The sequence below is a fragment of the Primulina tabacum genome, chromosome 6 (assembly GCF_025594145.1).
Source record: "Primulina tabacum isolate GXHZ01 chromosome 6, ASM2559414v2, whole genome shotgun sequence".
Lineage (NCBI taxonomy): Eukaryota > Viridiplantae > Streptophyta > Magnoliopsida > Lamiales > Gesneriaceae > Primulina > Primulina tabacum.
In genome coordinates this window covers 7905714-7923297 of record NC_134555.1, presented here as the reverse complement: position 1 = coordinate 7923297, position 17584 = coordinate 7905714, and the positions used below count along the sequence as shown (strand labels likewise).

At 38.4% G+C, this 17584-nt stretch overlaps 2 protein-coding genes across 2 annotated transcripts; both read right to left on the bottom strand.

Annotated features, from left to right (window-relative positions):
- Positions 1-10263: 10263 nt before the first annotated feature.
- Positions 10264-10685, bottom strand: LOC142548051 (uncharacterized). The gene has a single exon (XM_075656416.1). The coding sequence runs from the start codon at positions 10594-10596 to the stop codon at positions 10390-10392; it is 207 nt and encodes a 68-aa protein (XP_075512531.1). The 5' UTR covers positions 10597-10685; the 3' UTR covers positions 10264-10389.
- Positions 10686-16033: 5348 nt separating this feature from the next.
- LOC142549988 (F-box/kelch-repeat protein At1g67480-like) lies at positions 16034-16555 on the bottom strand. Its single transcript, XM_075659233.1, has one exon. It carries the CDS (start codon positions 16553-16555, stop codon positions 16034-16036), a length of 522 nt encoding a protein of 173 aa, XP_075515348.1.
- Positions 16556-17584: the final 1029 nt, after the last annotated feature.

Here is a 17584-nt window from a genome sequence, read left to right as displayed (position 1 = left end):
TAATGAAGCTGAGTATGAAGCTGTTTTGTCAGGATTGCAGGCCGCCCAGGAGGTTGGGGCCTCCCGAGTGATTATTTATTCTGATTCTCAGTTGGTAGCACAACAAATTAAAGGTGGTTACGAGACCAAAGATGAAAAAATGCTCAAGTACCTGAAACTTATCACAGCCCGGGCTGCAACTTTTACCGACTGGAGCATTGAACAAATTCCCCGGGAAGAGAATGGGGAAGCCGATAATCTCGCCAAGATGGCCGCCTCCATATCCGAAGTAAGCACCCGTGAAATCATGTGTTTCACCCGGATGGTGCTCTCTATTAATGAGGAAATACCCCCGGTCCAGAAAAGTTCATGGATGACTCCGATCGTGGAATACATAATACATGAGAAGCTCCCAGAAGATCGAATCCAGGCCACGAAAATCAAAAAACAATTGCCCAGTTTCGTCTTCCTGAATAATGTTTTGTAAAGGCGATCTTATCAGGGCCCATTACTCAAGTGCTTGTCAGAAGACGAGGTAGAGTACGTCCTCTGGGAAATACACGAGGGATGTTGTGGGGAACACCTCGGAGGAACAGCTCTGTCTCGGAAAACTATTTTGGCCGGATTCTGGTGGCCCCGAATGAATCAAGATGCTGCCCGGCTTGTACAAAGATGTCAGGGTTGCCAGCACCACTCTAATTTTCACCATTGCCCAGCTACAAGTATGCAACCAATCTCTGCATCATGCCCTTTTGACCAGTGGAGTTTGGATATTGTGGGCCCTTTCCCCATAGCCCGAGCACAGAAAAAGTTCCTTCTGGTGGCTGTGGATTATTTCTCCAAGTGGGTAGAGGCTGAGCCATTAGCCAAGATTACCGAGGATGAAGTCATGAAATTTCTTTGGAAGAATATTGTTTGCAGATATGGCATCCCGAGGAGATTAATTTCTGATAATGGAAGACAGTTTCAGGGAAAGAAGATCACCTCCTGGTGTCAAGAAATGAAAATTATTCAATCTTTCACCTCAGTAGCTTACCCTCAAGCTAATGGCCAGACTGAAGTGACTAACAGGATCATTGTGCAAGCATTGAAAGCTCGGCTCCATGGGAAGGGTAAAGATTGGGTGGAAGAACTACCGAGTGTCTTATGGGCATATCGAACTACGCCTCGATCATCTACTCGGGAGACACCCTACAGCCTTGTCTATGGTTCAGAAGCAGTCCTGCCGGTGGAGATCGGGCAATCTTCTACTCGGGTAGAATCTTACTCGAGCAACAATGATCAATCCCTGGCCATTGAGCTTGACCTGGTTGAAGAAAAGAGAGACATAGCCGCCATCCGAATAGAAGCTTATCGTAGTCGGGTAATGAAATCTTACAATAAACATGTTCGGGCACGAGACTTTCAGATAGGGGACTTGGTCATGAAAAAGGTCAAACCAGTGGGTGATGTAGGGAAATTAGAAGCCCGGTGGGAAGGACCCTTCAAAATAATTCGAAGAGTCAGCTCAGGTGCAGCTTACTATCTTGAAGATTCTCAGGGACATACTCTCAAGAGGCCGTGGAATGCTTTTCATTTAAAGAAATATTATGCTTAAAAGCACGTGTATTTATTGTTTCTTCTTCAAATAAAGAAAGGATTCGGGAAAATGTCTAAAAAGTCCAGGGACCCGTACCCTGGCCCGGTGGACCCGTACCCCGGTTATATCTTAAGTCCAGGGACCTGTACCCTGGCCCGGTGGACCCGTACCCCGGTTATATCTTAAGTCCAAGGACCCGTACCCTGGCCCGGTGGACCCGTACCCCGGTTATATCTTAAGTACAAGGACCCGTACCCTGGCGCGGTGGACCCGTACCCCGGTTACATGTTAAGTCCAGTGACCCGTACCCTGGCCCAGGGACCCGCACCCTGGTTATTTACAAAGTCCAGGGACCCGTACCTTGGCCCAGGGATCCGCACCCTGGTTATCTACAATGCCCAGGAACCCGCATCCTGGTTATCCATCAAGTCCGGAGACCCATGCCCCGATCATCCACCCATCCCAAGAACCATTATGGCTTGCACCCTTATTACTTGTCAAGACTAATTCCCTATTACACCTACGGATCTATGATTTGTAAAGGAAGATTGAGTAACCATCGATAAAATTCGCAAAGTTACTACCAGATGCAATTCAATATTTTGAAGTAATTCTCAAATACGAGAAAAAGAACACTTCATTGAAAGGAAAAATATTTACAGGCGTCCGGAAGATCGGGAAATAAAGAGAAAACACACGTCCTAATTTACTTAGGATCTCGGCCTTGGTCTTCCTCTTCCTCTTCGGGAAGAGATGCAGCAGCCTTCTCCAGATCTGGAAAGTCATCCCGGTCGGTTGGAACTAAGCCTGCCTCCTCGAATTGCTCCAGGCACTTGTTGAAGCCCTGTTCGAAGTAGGGGAAGGCTTTATCAGCCAACATCTTCTTGAACTCTGGGGACTTCAAAAAACGGGCTACTTGCTCCTCCTGAGCTGTCTTGATGAGAGTCACATTAGCCTGGAGGTCTTCGGCCCGGACACGGGAAGATTCTGCCTCTGTTCTTGCTGCTTTCGCCTCTGCCCGAGCCTCAGCGAGCTCCACCTGGACCAGATCCATTTGCTGCTCCCAGACGGCCTTCTCCCGAGCCAAAACATGCTCATGAAGCTCATTCAAGCGACCCACCTCCTCCTGGAGTTTAGCATGCATCTCCCGAGCCGAGGTAGCCTGAGCATTTGCCCCCTTGGCCACTTGAGCCACTAGCTCGTAGGAATGTATGAGCATCTGCAAGCCCTGAAAATATAAAAGGTCAGAGAAGGCAGTATAAAAGAATGCAATTTTATGGACTTACAGAATAGGTCCGGGACACTCCTTCGCAAAGCAGCCCATTGGGATGAATTCCCTGAAGATGTACCACCTCATCAGGGCGCAGAAAGCCCCGGATCATTTTGACAAGATCCGAGCCAATATCCTCCCCAAAGATATTGGGGACAACCCAGGGCCTTCCCCCGGAGGGGCCGGCAGAAGAACCAGTCATAGGAGGAGACCGGGCAATCTCCTCAAACTCGTCCTCTACCACCACCGCTTCCGCGATCGGCTCCTGGGTGGCTTTCCTCTTTCGTCGATTTAGAGGAGCCGGGTTTTCTTCAGTAGCAGGGACAGTGGATTCTCCCCGTGAAAGGGCGGTTTCCTCCTGGGCCTCAGCCTCCACCTCAACCCGGCGTTCTTCGATTTCCCGGGCCTCAGCCGCCGCCCGGGCTTGGCGTTCTTCCTCCTCCTGAATTTCCCGGGCCCTCTTCTCAGTCCGGATCTTTTTCTGCTCAGCTTTTCTCTTAGCAGCAGCCTCCTGAAAGCTTGCCCTGATCATATCTTTTTCGGCTGCATCGAAAATTGACGTTAGAATTAAAAACATACAAGAAATGAGTAGACCAAGGAAAGTAATTTACCGGCCTGCGACCCAGATTGATCAAATTCGTCAATAATCCGATCCACTGGGTCCTTAGGCCGGGAGGACAGGTATGGTTGCTTCTCCAAAGCATCCCAGGCATAGGTAAAGGGAGGAAGAAGCTTGAAGTCTCGGGGAAGCTCAGGTTGTGTGGGCAGAGAAGATATGAAACCCAAGGCACAGGTTGGAAGAGTCGGAAATTGAAGAAAGAAAAATTTTGTTTTCCACCCCTTCAAAGAAGAAGGGATGTCGGTTAAAAACCGATAATGCATCCGGGCCATGAAAGAAAAGATCCCATCATTGAATCGGCCCGAATAAAAATAATGGAAAACAGGGGAGTTGATCAGAAGGGACTTCATTCGGAACAAAACAAAAGTAGCCGCCATTATCCTAAAGGCATTAGGATGGAGGTGATTGATGGGAAGGTCAAAAAATCGAGCAACACTTTCGAAGAAATGATGAATCGGGAAACGAAGCCCACTTTTAAGCTGCTCTAGAAAGAAAGTATGGAAGCCGGGGGGAGGGGTGTCGGGGTGATCGTTCGGCCCGGGAATTTTGATCTTGTAGTCAGAGGGGATGGAGCCCAAAGATCTCAACTCCTCTATGCTACCCGGGCGAAGGTTAGACGTCACAGTAGAGAACCACAAGGGCCCTGCTACCTGATCTTTCCCCTTGCCCTGTGCACCAGAAGGCCGAGAAGAGGAAGCCTTAGTAAGCTTTTTAGAAATAGGTCGGGAGGACGCAGTAGAAATACCTATTGGTATGTGAGTGGAGGTTTCAGAGGGGGTCGGGGGGTTATCCTCCGATCGCCCCCTGACATTTTTACCGGAGGTGGAAGAGGTCGAGTTCGACATGAAGTAAAGGGTAAATGTGACAGGGGAGAAGAGACTTACTGGGAAAAAGCGAAGATGATGGCCCGTAGTCAATGAACGGAAAAGATTGCCGAAGTGAGATCTACGTAACAGAAAAGCTCGAGAGAGGAATTTGGCAGAGCTTCGCTACAAGTTGAATTTGCAAATAATTTTTGGGAAAATCGGTCATCTGCTATATATAAGGGAAGAAGGTGATCTACACCGTTGAACTAAAGCAAATCAAACGGACCAGATCAGCCTCGGAAATTGAGCGGCGTAATAAGGCGGGATATTTGAAAAGACGTGCACAAATATCGATGTGTTGTAATTATCAGGTTCTCGGAATATGAAACGATTTCCTATGATATAAATACTAAGAGCATGCTAGTGACCCCCGTGGACTGCCCGAGAACACTAACCGATGAAACATATTAGCACGGGGAAAAATCATGCCCCGGTACCATATTCTTATCCCGGGCTGTGAGAGAGCCCGGCTATCTATTTTAAACCCGGGGATATAAGGTTCTGGCACCTTATTCTAAAACCGAGACATGTGAGGTCCCGGCATTTCGGTTTGTCGATTATCCATTATTTATCTTCGATTAAGGTCGTTCAAATTTTTCTGTTATTCTATACGTGATATATATATATATCAACAAATGACAGTCCAAGATGCTAGAAAATAACAGAAATGTAAAACAAAAATAGCCTTTATTTATTTGACGAAATTCTTGCGGACTACATCATAATATTCCTCCTCTACGAAAGCCATCCACAGGGTCATCCAGCCTTTCATTCCTCCAGTGGACGTCTTGAGGTAGCTATCGGAGATGGTGAGGTCCGTCAGAATTTTTCTTTCCTTGTAAAGCATCAGCTCGTAGACATAATCATCAAAGAGATCCGCTGTCTCGGAAACGTGCAGGCATTCCCGGTATTTTTTCAGCTTTACCACCAGTCTAGAAGCATTAGCTTCCTCGGTCTCGTAAAGAAACTTCAATTTCTGAAGCTTTTCCCAGTAATGGATAATTTTGTGGAAAACTTCATCTTCTATAGCAGCTTTTCGAGTTTCCAAGGCTGACTTCTCAAAATCTGCAGCCATATCCGGGGACTTTGAGCCGCTTGCACCTGCCATTGTATTCCTTGAATAATAAGTTTGCTGGTGCCGATTAAACAGAGGGTGGGTTACTATATATAGGAAAGGGAAGCCAATCCACACCATTGATCCACAAATGAATTGAACGGTTCAGATTTACATAGGAAATTGCACAAAGATATTTGAAAAGACAGGTACAGGAATTAATGCGTCATAATGATTTGTTGGGAAACGAAGAGCCTCTGACAAATATTATAGCTTCCGTCAGCAATACCCACGTGTCCACACGCTACAATTATCCCGAAGAAGACCAAGTGGCAAGGCGATTTTCCTGACCGGGCACACAAGACTAATCGGGACAGCAAGTATGACTCTAGGCCGACTAATTAAGGAGGGAGTGATGATGCCCCGAAACGTCCCGGGTCAGGGATAAGCCCCGGGACTTCCCGGGCCATGGAGCATATCCATGGTTAGTACCCGGGCCAGGATGGGATGCTCTCAGGCCAATAGCATGATAAAATGGATTTATATCTGAAGCCATTGAACCACCCGGGACATGACTCCCCCAAGATATTGAAGACCCGAGCTCTTCTGTAGTTAACCTGAGAGGCATTCTGCTCGGTCACCTCGATATGAGTGAAGTATTTAATGCCGCCGATAAACAGTGTGTATAGCCGACCTATCTCTGACACCAATGCAAGTTGTCGATAAATCAAGTAATCTGGATGTGACAAATGTGCGATTTGACATGTCAAAACATAGGGTGTGCTCAGCCGTCCTACTATAATTAGTAGATAGCACGGAAAACGAGGTCATCATTGTATCCTCTACTATAAATACCAGGTTCTTTACTTGCATTTACTTCTCATTCAGATATTAATTCACACATTCAATGCTCTCATTTAATATACATCAATCACACAGCCATCACTTGGCTACATTGGTTTTATCGCTTGAGTACCCCACTGACTTAAGCATCGGAGTGGTCACGCCGGACACCCCTCCGGCGCCCATTCACTTGGTTACTTTTCTGTTCACAGATCTCATAAATCGGATCAAGAAGTTGCGAGATTCAAGCCAGGCGTCTGGCTCATATTTCCTTCAACCTTTTGATAGTAAACTCGGCAGAGTTCCCGACCCGACTCGTCCATTTCGCCCGGGTTGCATCACATATCATGGAAACGTATTAGGAATTCATCGAGTCAAGAAACACATAAAACTTGACTTGTTTTGTAGGGTTGCCCGGAAGATACCCCGATCACCCTTGAAAATCGTAGAGAACTGAAGACCTTGCTCTCCTCCTTGAACCCTATCCGTTGAATGATTTCTCTCCTCTCTTGCACTATTACGTGAAAACGTTTTGGGGAGGTGAGGGTTTTCTATTTATTTTATTTTTTTCAGACTTTGAAAGTGTTAATTCAACATTTAAAAGTACTAAAAGATTTAATAAAAGTGCTGAAAAGTTTCTAATTAAATTACTTTTAAAATTTCTAACTAAGAAAATTGCTAGATAACTCTCAAAAGTTCCTTATTAATTAAAAATCAATGTGCTGAAATTTTAACCCATGAATTAATAAAAATTATATATTTTCTTTCTCACGAAAATATTAAAATTACTGATTCACCTCAAGCATTTTCCTTGTAGATTCTGAAAATAAATTTTTTCGTACTCGATATATTATCATTCCCGAGAGTATAATACTCTTGTCCCACATTAATTAAAAATGAAAGTTTAAAATAATTTATAAGTGCTTACAATAGACTACAAGTTAACTATTTTTGTTTGTAAAATGATGATGAATACGTAGTAATTTATATAAGAGCATATTGTGCAGTTGCGCAGATACAGGTTTGGGCACGAGGCCTGGAAAAATGTTATCAAAGACAGTCACTAACATGAACACTAGAAAATAAGTGTTATGCAAGGCAAAGTACTACGTGGATGAGAGTCATCTCTTGAACTTACGGGTCAAAGTACTGCATCACGAGAGCCAACTCTTGAACATGTAGGAGTCATCTCTAGATTCTCGGCGCTGATGGATCGAAGGGCAGGCCACGACAAGGACATCGAATTCTGAAGGATGGATGATTGTGATACTCTTATCCCACATTGGTTGAAAATGAAAGTTTAAAATGATTTATAAGGGATTATAATAGACTCTTATAGCAACTTAAGTTAAATATATTCGTAATGCGAGGACGAATATAAAGTAGCCCCTATATGGGTTGTTGTATACAAAATATCTACCAATAGTAGAACGATATTGTAATGAAAATTGGATATCTGACACAAAAGACTCCAAGTACACTAGCTGATATGTATTGACAAAAGGTGGAGGAGCGGTGTCATGAAAATCTTCTAAGAAAACATGTATAGCTTGATCCACTAGGGAATCCAAGTTTATTGTTTTAGATAAAGGTGGAGAAGAAGCTGGTTGAGTGAGAAATTTCTTAGATAAGATTCCTTTTTGTAATAAGTGAGTGCTATCTATTATGATTCATTATTATAGTCAATCAACAATAGGAAGGATACAAAGTAGTTTGTACAATGGCAAGTCTTAACATATCCGTCAAAGACATATTGCCATAAGGCAATTGATCTTAAATGGGATTATTTAATTGAATATATGAAGACAAACAAAAACATAGCGGATCCATTTACTATAGAAATAAATTGGGATTAAATGTAAAAATTGTTAAGATGAATGAGCTTAAAACCCACAAAAATAAATTTTTTATAATGGTAATCTAAACCCTGAGAATTGAAGATCCCAAGACCTTGGTTTAATGAGACAACTAAGTTATAAATATTAGATTGAGTACTTGGAACTTCGCCGGCTCATTCCTATAACATTTAAGTATAAAAGACCTGCAATGTGAGAACCCGAAATTCCAGCAGTAGCAAGCATTTTGCAGCGGCTAGCAATATTCAGCAGCAATAATTACAGCAGTAGCTAGCATTTTGCAGCGGCTAGCAATATTCAGCAGCAATGTAAAAAGTTCAGCAGAGGCTAGCAATTCTAGCAGCAACTGATATTTCAGAAGCTGGTATGTTTCCAGCAGATGGGATCCAGCAGCACAAGAGTTCAGTAGCGCGAGTTTCCAACAAACAGCTACTGATTCTGCTTTTGACTTGTAACTGTAGCATTTAACATAAAATAAAGGCTGTAATGGCACATAATGGCAGATTATGGCCATTTATTTGAGAGGCTAACAATCAAAAATTTACCTATAAATAACACTCTCAAATATCTGAATTGGTGTTCTTCACATTGATAATATTTTATGCATGCATTTGGAAACAATTTGTGATCGATTATTATTGATTTTCACGGTTGTATACGACGAAATGGTGACAATTTAACTATTGAAAAACTAAACTTAGCGTATGAAACAAAAATAATATCGTACATGTAAGAGATTGGTAGATTTTCAAATGTTCGTGTTGAATTTGAAAAGGGTAGGTAAAGGGGTACCATCCATCATATTAAATAGATACAGCTAGCACAAATATTACAGCTATCATTAATTTTATCAATTTTCTTTTTTGTTTATGTATATACATACATACACACACAAATATATATATATATATATATGTATGTATATATATATGTATATGCATGTGAGTTATCTGACCCAAAAACAACACAACTTACTCTGAAGTCACGCAAGTACAGCTGCATAACAATGTCCTCTAGAATTTATTTCTTTCCTCCTATTCACGTGGTGATAAGATGGATGGCCAAGATTTGCCCATGCATATATAAGACCCACTTTTTTTTGAAATTGTATATGTGTCAAGATCTTACTCGTTGAAATGAAGTGAGGGTAGTACCCACATAGGTAAGATCTCATTAACCGATCTCTTGTGAGACGGCCTCACGACCTTTAGCTGTAAGACGGATCAACCCTACCGATATTCACAATAAAAACTAATAATCTTAATATAAAAAGTAATATTTTTCATTGATAACATAAATAAGATATTTGTCTTACAAAATACGACTCTTGACACCGTCTCACACAAATTTTTGTCAAAATTATGACATTACTATTCAGGGTCAAAATTAATTATTTTAAAATATTATTTATAAATTCGAATAACTTTTTTAAGAAAATTTGCAAAAAAATAAAATAATAACCAATTCTACTCATTTATCATTTACATGCTTGCAAGGCTGACTTATTTTCGGGGTCTGAGTCTAACTTTTTTAAAAAAAAGTCTCTCAATTGTGTAGCCATATTTTTTTAATTCCATGACAACTTTTTCGAATTAAATCAATATATTAACAATAATATAAAAAAATAAAAATATCAAATATATCCAAAATGATCACTAAAAACAAACCTTGTAGAGTTGATTTAGTCATTTCAACAGACAGTAGACAATATTCTCTACCAATTATAATTTTCCAACCACTTAATATTTAATTTTCAATTAATTATATGTAAAGAACTTCAAATTTATAGCAACTTCATACAAACCGCCCCTACCCCCACCAGGATTTTTAGCTGTAACATATCTAAATAATTGAAGTCATCTAATTTATGAATTGTCTACTTTTTTGGGCTAATAATACCTTATAAATTACCATGTTTACTATTTCAAATATATATATATATATATATATATAATATTACAAGCAATATCCAAGAAAAACAATAATATGAATATGAATCTTTAAATTAATTACTACATGCTTGTGATTCCACCAAATCCAAAGAAATCAGTGCTAGATTTTCAGATGTCAAATTTGAATTTGATTTTAGTACAATTCATTGCTTAAAATGAATATATAATAAATAAGACATTTATCTAATTTGAAAGAGGAGAAGTAGAACGAACACAAGCAAAACAATAAAGTTAAAATAACCCAATAAATAAAAATATAACGATTTCCATGCTAATACAAAGTTACAAACCAAAAGATATTAGTTAAAATAAAAATTCTCAAAAGGAAAAAAGAAAAAATAACAAATGATATTTATATTTTTAAAAATATTTTACTGGTACGACCTTAACATGGCACCACAAAAGGTGCAAATAAGAGCCCTCCAAGTTCTCCAGTAGAATGGCACGTAGCAGAATCTGGTGGCCGTCTTCATGTCCGCAACACTGGCGCCGCCGCCGCACCGTGAACATATTCCGGCGGCGGGCTTGCTCCGTCTGACCTTCTTCGTTTGATCAACAAGAAAACAGAGGCACACCATTTATTTTTTCTGCTATTAAATTTCTGAAGAAGATGGATAATGAGTGGAGTTATGCGAGAGAGGAGCTATTGTTTGGTGATGTTTCATAAAGAGGAGGGTATTTTATAGGCACGAAGGTAGATATGTTCTTTAAATGCATGCGTCTCGAGACTTGGATGTCGTGCTTCAGGTTTTTTCAGTTTAAGTCAGATTAGCAGAGTTTAAGTTTGTAAAAACTTTTTTTATTTTTAGTATAATTATAATTATCTCAAACCAATAAATAGATAAAATAATATATAAATATGATAAATTTAAGTGTGATGCATTAATTCTCATATTTAGTGTTAAATATTTGTCAACTCATTGTCAAACACGCTTAATCATAATTAAAAGTCAATGTAACATTATTTCAAACATACAACTAAAAATTATGGATTCGAACCTAGGTTCGATACTCTGGAATATTTACAAGAAGATCTAATCAATATTAGATATCAATAGCAAAGAAAAACTCATCAGAATCTTAAGATAAATTTATGATTCAAAGTAATTTTCACTGATTCATCTAAACTCTCCGAAATTCTTGGAGAGATCCAAAAGATGATACAAAAATATGACAATCAACAATACTATATACCACATAAATTGAGGAAAATCTTGAAAATCAATAAGAAATTCTTGAAAATTTAAATGATATTCAAACAAGAATTCAAACTCTAGAACAACAACCAAGTTATAGTAAAATAATCTCGGAAAGGTTATCACTATCATTTGGTACTGAACCCTTATTACATCTGGAATGCCAAAGTAATATCAAAACCTTTAATCGATAAATACAAAATGATTAATCTGATTAAAATCGTCTCAGAAAAGAATTTAAGTTGATGATGACAACTATAGAGAGGATTGATTTAGATGATCTGCGTGTTCTGGCAGAATCATTTTTGCAAATTTAAAGGTTGTAGATCTAAAAGTGTAAAATTGGGGATAGTGAACAACCCTTAGTTATTGTAATACAAGAACTACCAACGAAAAGTGTGGGATCCTATGACACAAACATTGGAGAAACCCAAAATGGTTTACAGGTTGGTATAGAAGAACACCCAGCGAGAACCATGTCAAAGATAAGCAAATTCTCTTGCACCAAACACTCTACGAGAAATATGTTTTGAACATATATATCCTTATGTGGTTATGCTTAACATTGTTGTACTGGACTTAAAAGATAGAGAAGATCTCATAGATGATTGGACATCGGCTACGAGAATCGCAGGAGGAACACTTGATTTTAATAGAGAATGATTCATTAGACTATTATAAATGAGTCTTGTGAGATAAATTAAAATTGTATGAGACATGATTTCGGTAGAAATCAAAGAGTCAGTCCTAATCGGAGAATCTCTCAGTGAGATAGACGGAAGAATGACTACCCTATTTAAAACACAATTTATAGGGGTAGTCTATTTTAACAGTCAAGACACAGAGAAGAAAAATAATTATATTCAAGCTATGTATAGTGTTGAATTATATATTATGTTATTCATTAAATATATATGGAATTCTGGGGTCGAAAAAAATATAGCAATACAACTATTCTTCGCAAAAATATCAAGTCTCTGGAGAGAAATGTTAATTAAGGAATATGTCGTGGGCAATACAGATACTTTGGCACAAAGTTCCTCTTTTCTCAAAGGAAATTACCAGAATAATATCATATGACAGCGTTACAAAAGAATTACAAACGATTAAGGGTATTAATGAATATACTTTCTTATGTTATGAAGAAAATGACATTCCAACAATCATTGAAAGTAACCTCACAAAGGCAGAAAAGGAGACCTTTGGAATTCCATCTTTATGCCACAAGTGAAATTATTTCTTGAAAACCAAGAATAATATTATGCAGTTAAAAGTCAAATCTTACAAATTTGGACAGAGAAGTTGACTATCAAGAAATAAGATGGCATCTCAAACATCAAACTCATCTAGAAACACGTGAAGAACATCAACAAAGAAAACTTTCAGATTAGCTCAAACCCGAGCTATTGAAAGTTTTAAAGATTTTAATTGTTGGACATGTGGAGCAAAAGTTATATTTCGATCAACTGTCCATAAAATGACATAAAGAGATTAAAACGCTTCGAACCAACTTCAGATATTAAAAAAAAAAATTATTATCAAGATCTTATTCAAGTATACCAGTTTGAAGATATTTCTTCAGACGAGAGAATATATGAAGAAAAAGTCTTAAATAAAGAAGAATCTAACGGAAAATATTCTGAATCTAACTAAAGACGATGTGTTTCGATATGAAACATATGAAAACATGTGTGGTTTCTATAGCCAGACAATAATATCTCATAACATGATTCAAAATCCTTGCCTACAAAGATAGGAAAAAATTTTCTACATGAAAAATAGAAAAGTTCTTAAGAAAATATTGGCGTAAGAGACATAAAACATTATCTAATCTACAAAGTTTTCAGAAGAAAAATGACAACCCTAATGAAACTTACAGGAAAGCGGATGGAGATGCAATTAATTCCTTGTGAAGAAATTAAGGAGAAATTGCAAAAACTTAAGATAAAAGTAGCACGAACCATGTCCTGGATTTATATCGGAGCAATCCAAATTATGATAAAAGCTAAAGGAATAGAGTCACCTATTGTCATTGTTATATGCGATAAACAAATGAGTAATATTCAAGATTCAATATTGAGAACAATATCAGAGAACATATACGCAAAAATTTTTTATAGGAATAATTTATCCAAGATCAGCCTACAATCTAGCCGATCGAGATTTTGTATCAAAATTTAAAAAAAAAAGGACCATATTTTATTACTTATCGAATTTCATATCTATTTAATACACATAATTTAGAATTATTAATTAGAAATGAGTTTATCGAAATACCAGAAATATTTAGAAAAGTTTATTGAATAAAAACCTACATATTTAAGAAGAAAGAAAATTGGCATTCATATTTTCAAAAGAGGTTACTTAAATACGTGATGTGCATGATTACTTGAGAAGAAATATGGAAGTAGCATTTATTTCTCTTCAAGTGGCATGTGGGTGTCAACTGTCAAACCAAACAATCTGAGACTTGCTTCTTTAATTTGGCACATGGGCGTTTCAGTTTGGAGTACAAACTATTTGTTCCCATCCTTTTCTTATTAAATTTTCCATATTTTTTTCTTTTAATTGTGTGACGGCCTGATTTATTCGAAACACTATAATTTTTAATAATTAAATTCTTTGTCTCCAAACAACCCTTTTTGTCTCATATCAAAGTTTAAAATATCGATTTGATGATAATAGGTTGATGACTTATAGATCATTTGACACCAAATTCATAACCTTGAGACGATGTCTCGGGTTCGAGACTTAATTATATATATAGCCTTCCCGTTCACAAATGCCATTTGATTATCCACATCTCTCTCATGGTTTTGCATGGGTCCGTTGCAGGATAATTTTGGTTGAACTAGAATCCGGGTGTCAATCCAGCACTGTGGGCCCACTGGGCCTCCATCATGTGATCCTTGGTACTAATACGTTCTGGGGAAGATGGGCCTCAACTTGGGCCATCTTTCCCTTCAAAACCACGACAAGCTTGTCTTTACCACATTAGGTTGTCAGCAGTCCTACACATTTGCATCGAACAATTCATTTGTAGACTTTTGTAACACTTTTTTATGTCAAAGTTTTTATTAAACTTCAGGCAATGTGGTGGTGCTGGCCTAGTTCTATTTGATATATTTTTATTAACATAACTGGAAATTGAAGATTGGACAGTTCAATTTATTAAATTAGTTTGATTAGTCACCATCGGTTAGAGTGAATTGTGGGAAAGGCTAGGGACGTGAACGTCACGAGTCTAACAGAATCAGGCTAGAATTTGATTCGTTTAAGTCATATATAGGCTCGAGCTCGGCTCGTTTTAAAATTATTAAATTCGCGAACAGCTTGAGCTCAGCTCATTAATATCTCGTTTATCATGTTCCACAAATTTGGATCGAGCTCGGCTCGTTAAACGAGCTCATTAAACAAGCTCGTTTCGAGTTCTTCGAGCATTTTTAACCAAATAGTCAACTAAGATATGATAATTTTAAGGGGGCAGACTTTTAATTTTATAGCATTTCAATCACATTCCTTACACTTCAATTTATACGTAGGGACAATACAAGTTATTATTGTACGCTCAAGGCTCAAAAAACTAGTCAAGCTAACAGACTCGCAAGTTTACGATTCGAAATGGAAATTAAGGCCATGATTCAAACCATGGTGACAACAAACCCTTCCCATGATGTGCTCATTTGAGTTATATTATCACCATCCATGATGACTCTTATAGTAAATGGAGGACAGGGTGTAGCACTAGTAATAAGTGAAATAAATCATTGCCTCTCATAAATTGAGATGTAATAAATAAACTATATTTGCTGTCGAACATGGATCTTTTTATAATTAGGAGTTCAATATTGTCGTTTTAGTTATAATTCTTTGACTTGTTGCCACAATCTTAGAAATTGCATGGTACTCGTCAAGAAACATGTTTCTTGAGCAAACAACAATGCCCGCAAAGCTCCTTTTCCCTTTCCTCTATAACTGGCTCGAAACTCCGTCATCCGTACCCGTTCGAGGCCGTGTCAAAGACGTGCACCTCGTTTCTCAGCCGCAACTCCCCTCCGGGAACCTTGAATCCCGTCAAGAAATACAATTGGTTCCTTATCGGTGCCATCGTTAGGTACATCCTCCGCATGGATCCCACCTGATCATCTTGAGTGAAATTTTGCGAAAGATTGTCATAATGAGATCCCTGGACAGCATTTCACATCTTTTCCATCTCGTTATAAGTCTCGATATGTCCCTTCCAAGGCATCAAACAGTCCCCCGAGCTGAAAAGCTTTTCACTGATTGCAACTATCTGGTATGGAGGGATGTCAAGATCCCACATTCTCGCCAGAAATTCCCAACTGTTGTGGCAAGTCCAAAAACAAAACAAAAACCTTAGTGAAAGGTAGGAGATTAGAATGCACTTATTCTAAGTGAAAATTGTCATGTTGGTCCTTGAGTTGTCATATTCAGTTTTAGTGCATGCAATAACTTCTCTAGTTTTAGCGAAGAAGAAGTAATCGCATCAGGCAAAATGGACAAGATCGATTTTACTATTTTCCTTTTCGTTCGAAATACTTGAACTTAGTTTCTAAATTTATTTATTCGCATATATATTGTAGGGAGAAAGAAGGGTCAAATTAAACCCGTATATTTCCAGCTCTGTCACTATACATATGATACGTATCGTGTTGGGGGTCATAGATTTCCGCAGAACTTCGTGTCGTTTTAAATGGGCCTGGGGCATTGTCACTCCCATCTCCCTTCTCAGCAAATCCTCCCAAAACATGTATTTTCCCTTGCCATGTTGCTCCTACACATTTGTATCTCTTTGTACTCATGTTCGCAAGAAATCTCCATTCATCCAACTTGTGTCATACATCTCTGCAGATGAAATCCCCATAGCTTGGTCTAGTGTACCTTGCCCCCCGGCGACGTAAATTTTGTCGCCACAGACCGTGCAGGCGAAGTTAAATCTCGGTGAATTCAACGGCCTGCATATGTCCCAAGAATCCGTCCTCGTGTTGTACCTGCGTACGGAGTTAAGAACCATCAAGTTGGTCTCCTCTACAATGCCATTTGATCCCAACACCTTCCGACAGAGACGGCCACCGATAATGTAAATCTGGTATCCCACCGAAACCATTGCGAAATTCTTTAGAACGAGGTTGTCCCCGAGGCTTGAAGCGTCTGGTATGGATGTGACCCGACGCCACGAGTTGTTACATGGGTCGTAACAGTCTATGAAGCTCGAGATATTGGAAGACGCATCCTTGTAACAGAAGATTGCGTAGATTAGATAGTTATGAGCCGAAGAAGCTTCCGCGGAGTGTCGAGGGAATCGTGAAAGCGAGCCCATTATCGAACCAAAAAGAATTAGTGCTAGATGGTGGTTTTGTTCTTGTTATAAACCATGAATATTCCACACGCCAAGAGAAAGTAGAGAGATTTTGAATCTTTGCAGAAGCCATAAATAAGCTATCGGGCGTACATTACAATGAACTCTGCTTCTGGGGTGACAATATCTAGGATTCTGTAGCTGAATACAATGTTATGTTGTTAGTTGAAATCTCTTCGGATTCGGATTCGGATTCGGATTCGGATACGGATTCGGTCACATCTCTCTTTAGTACGATAAATCTTTGGTGGCATTTTCAACAACTGACAATTTTTGTATCGAAATAGAGAAATATTTTTATTAAGAAATATAATATTTGAAAAGGATATAATTAAATTTATAATCACTAATTCAATAAAAAAAACATTTGTTTTTTTGTCGGGAGGTAAACCGCATCAACAAATCTTGTACGAAAAACACGATCAAAAAAGTTTTGTAAGAAAAACGACACATTCATCGATCCATCACCAAATGATCCATCTGCAATCACAACATACATCTGGTTTTAAAATGAATATTTTTTATTGTAGCATATACCTCGTATGCTCTAAATATATAATTTGATTTAACAACGGATAAAACAACACCATAATTTCAATTCAATGATTGAAACTCGTTATAAAAAATTGAGAATGAAATCCAACTACAATTTTATATTTTTCGTTGAAATTGTATATTATTTTGAAATATTCAATTTCGGTACGAATTAACATTTTATCGGATTTATTTCAAAAACTAACTAATTCCAAGCATCCCCGAAAATATGAAATTTATACCCCAATCAAATACCACATGTCAATGATCCCAGATCTGAAAATGTAATGCCCGGTTACTCGTACAAATGATAATAATTCGTTTATGTCGTTTATTATGTAGTTATTTAGCGCATTAGATTTCATGTGATGATTGAGTTGTCAATATTGAGATTGAACATGATTTTTATATTGTTCATTGTGTATTGAGAATGAATATATGTCTAAATAGTGATAG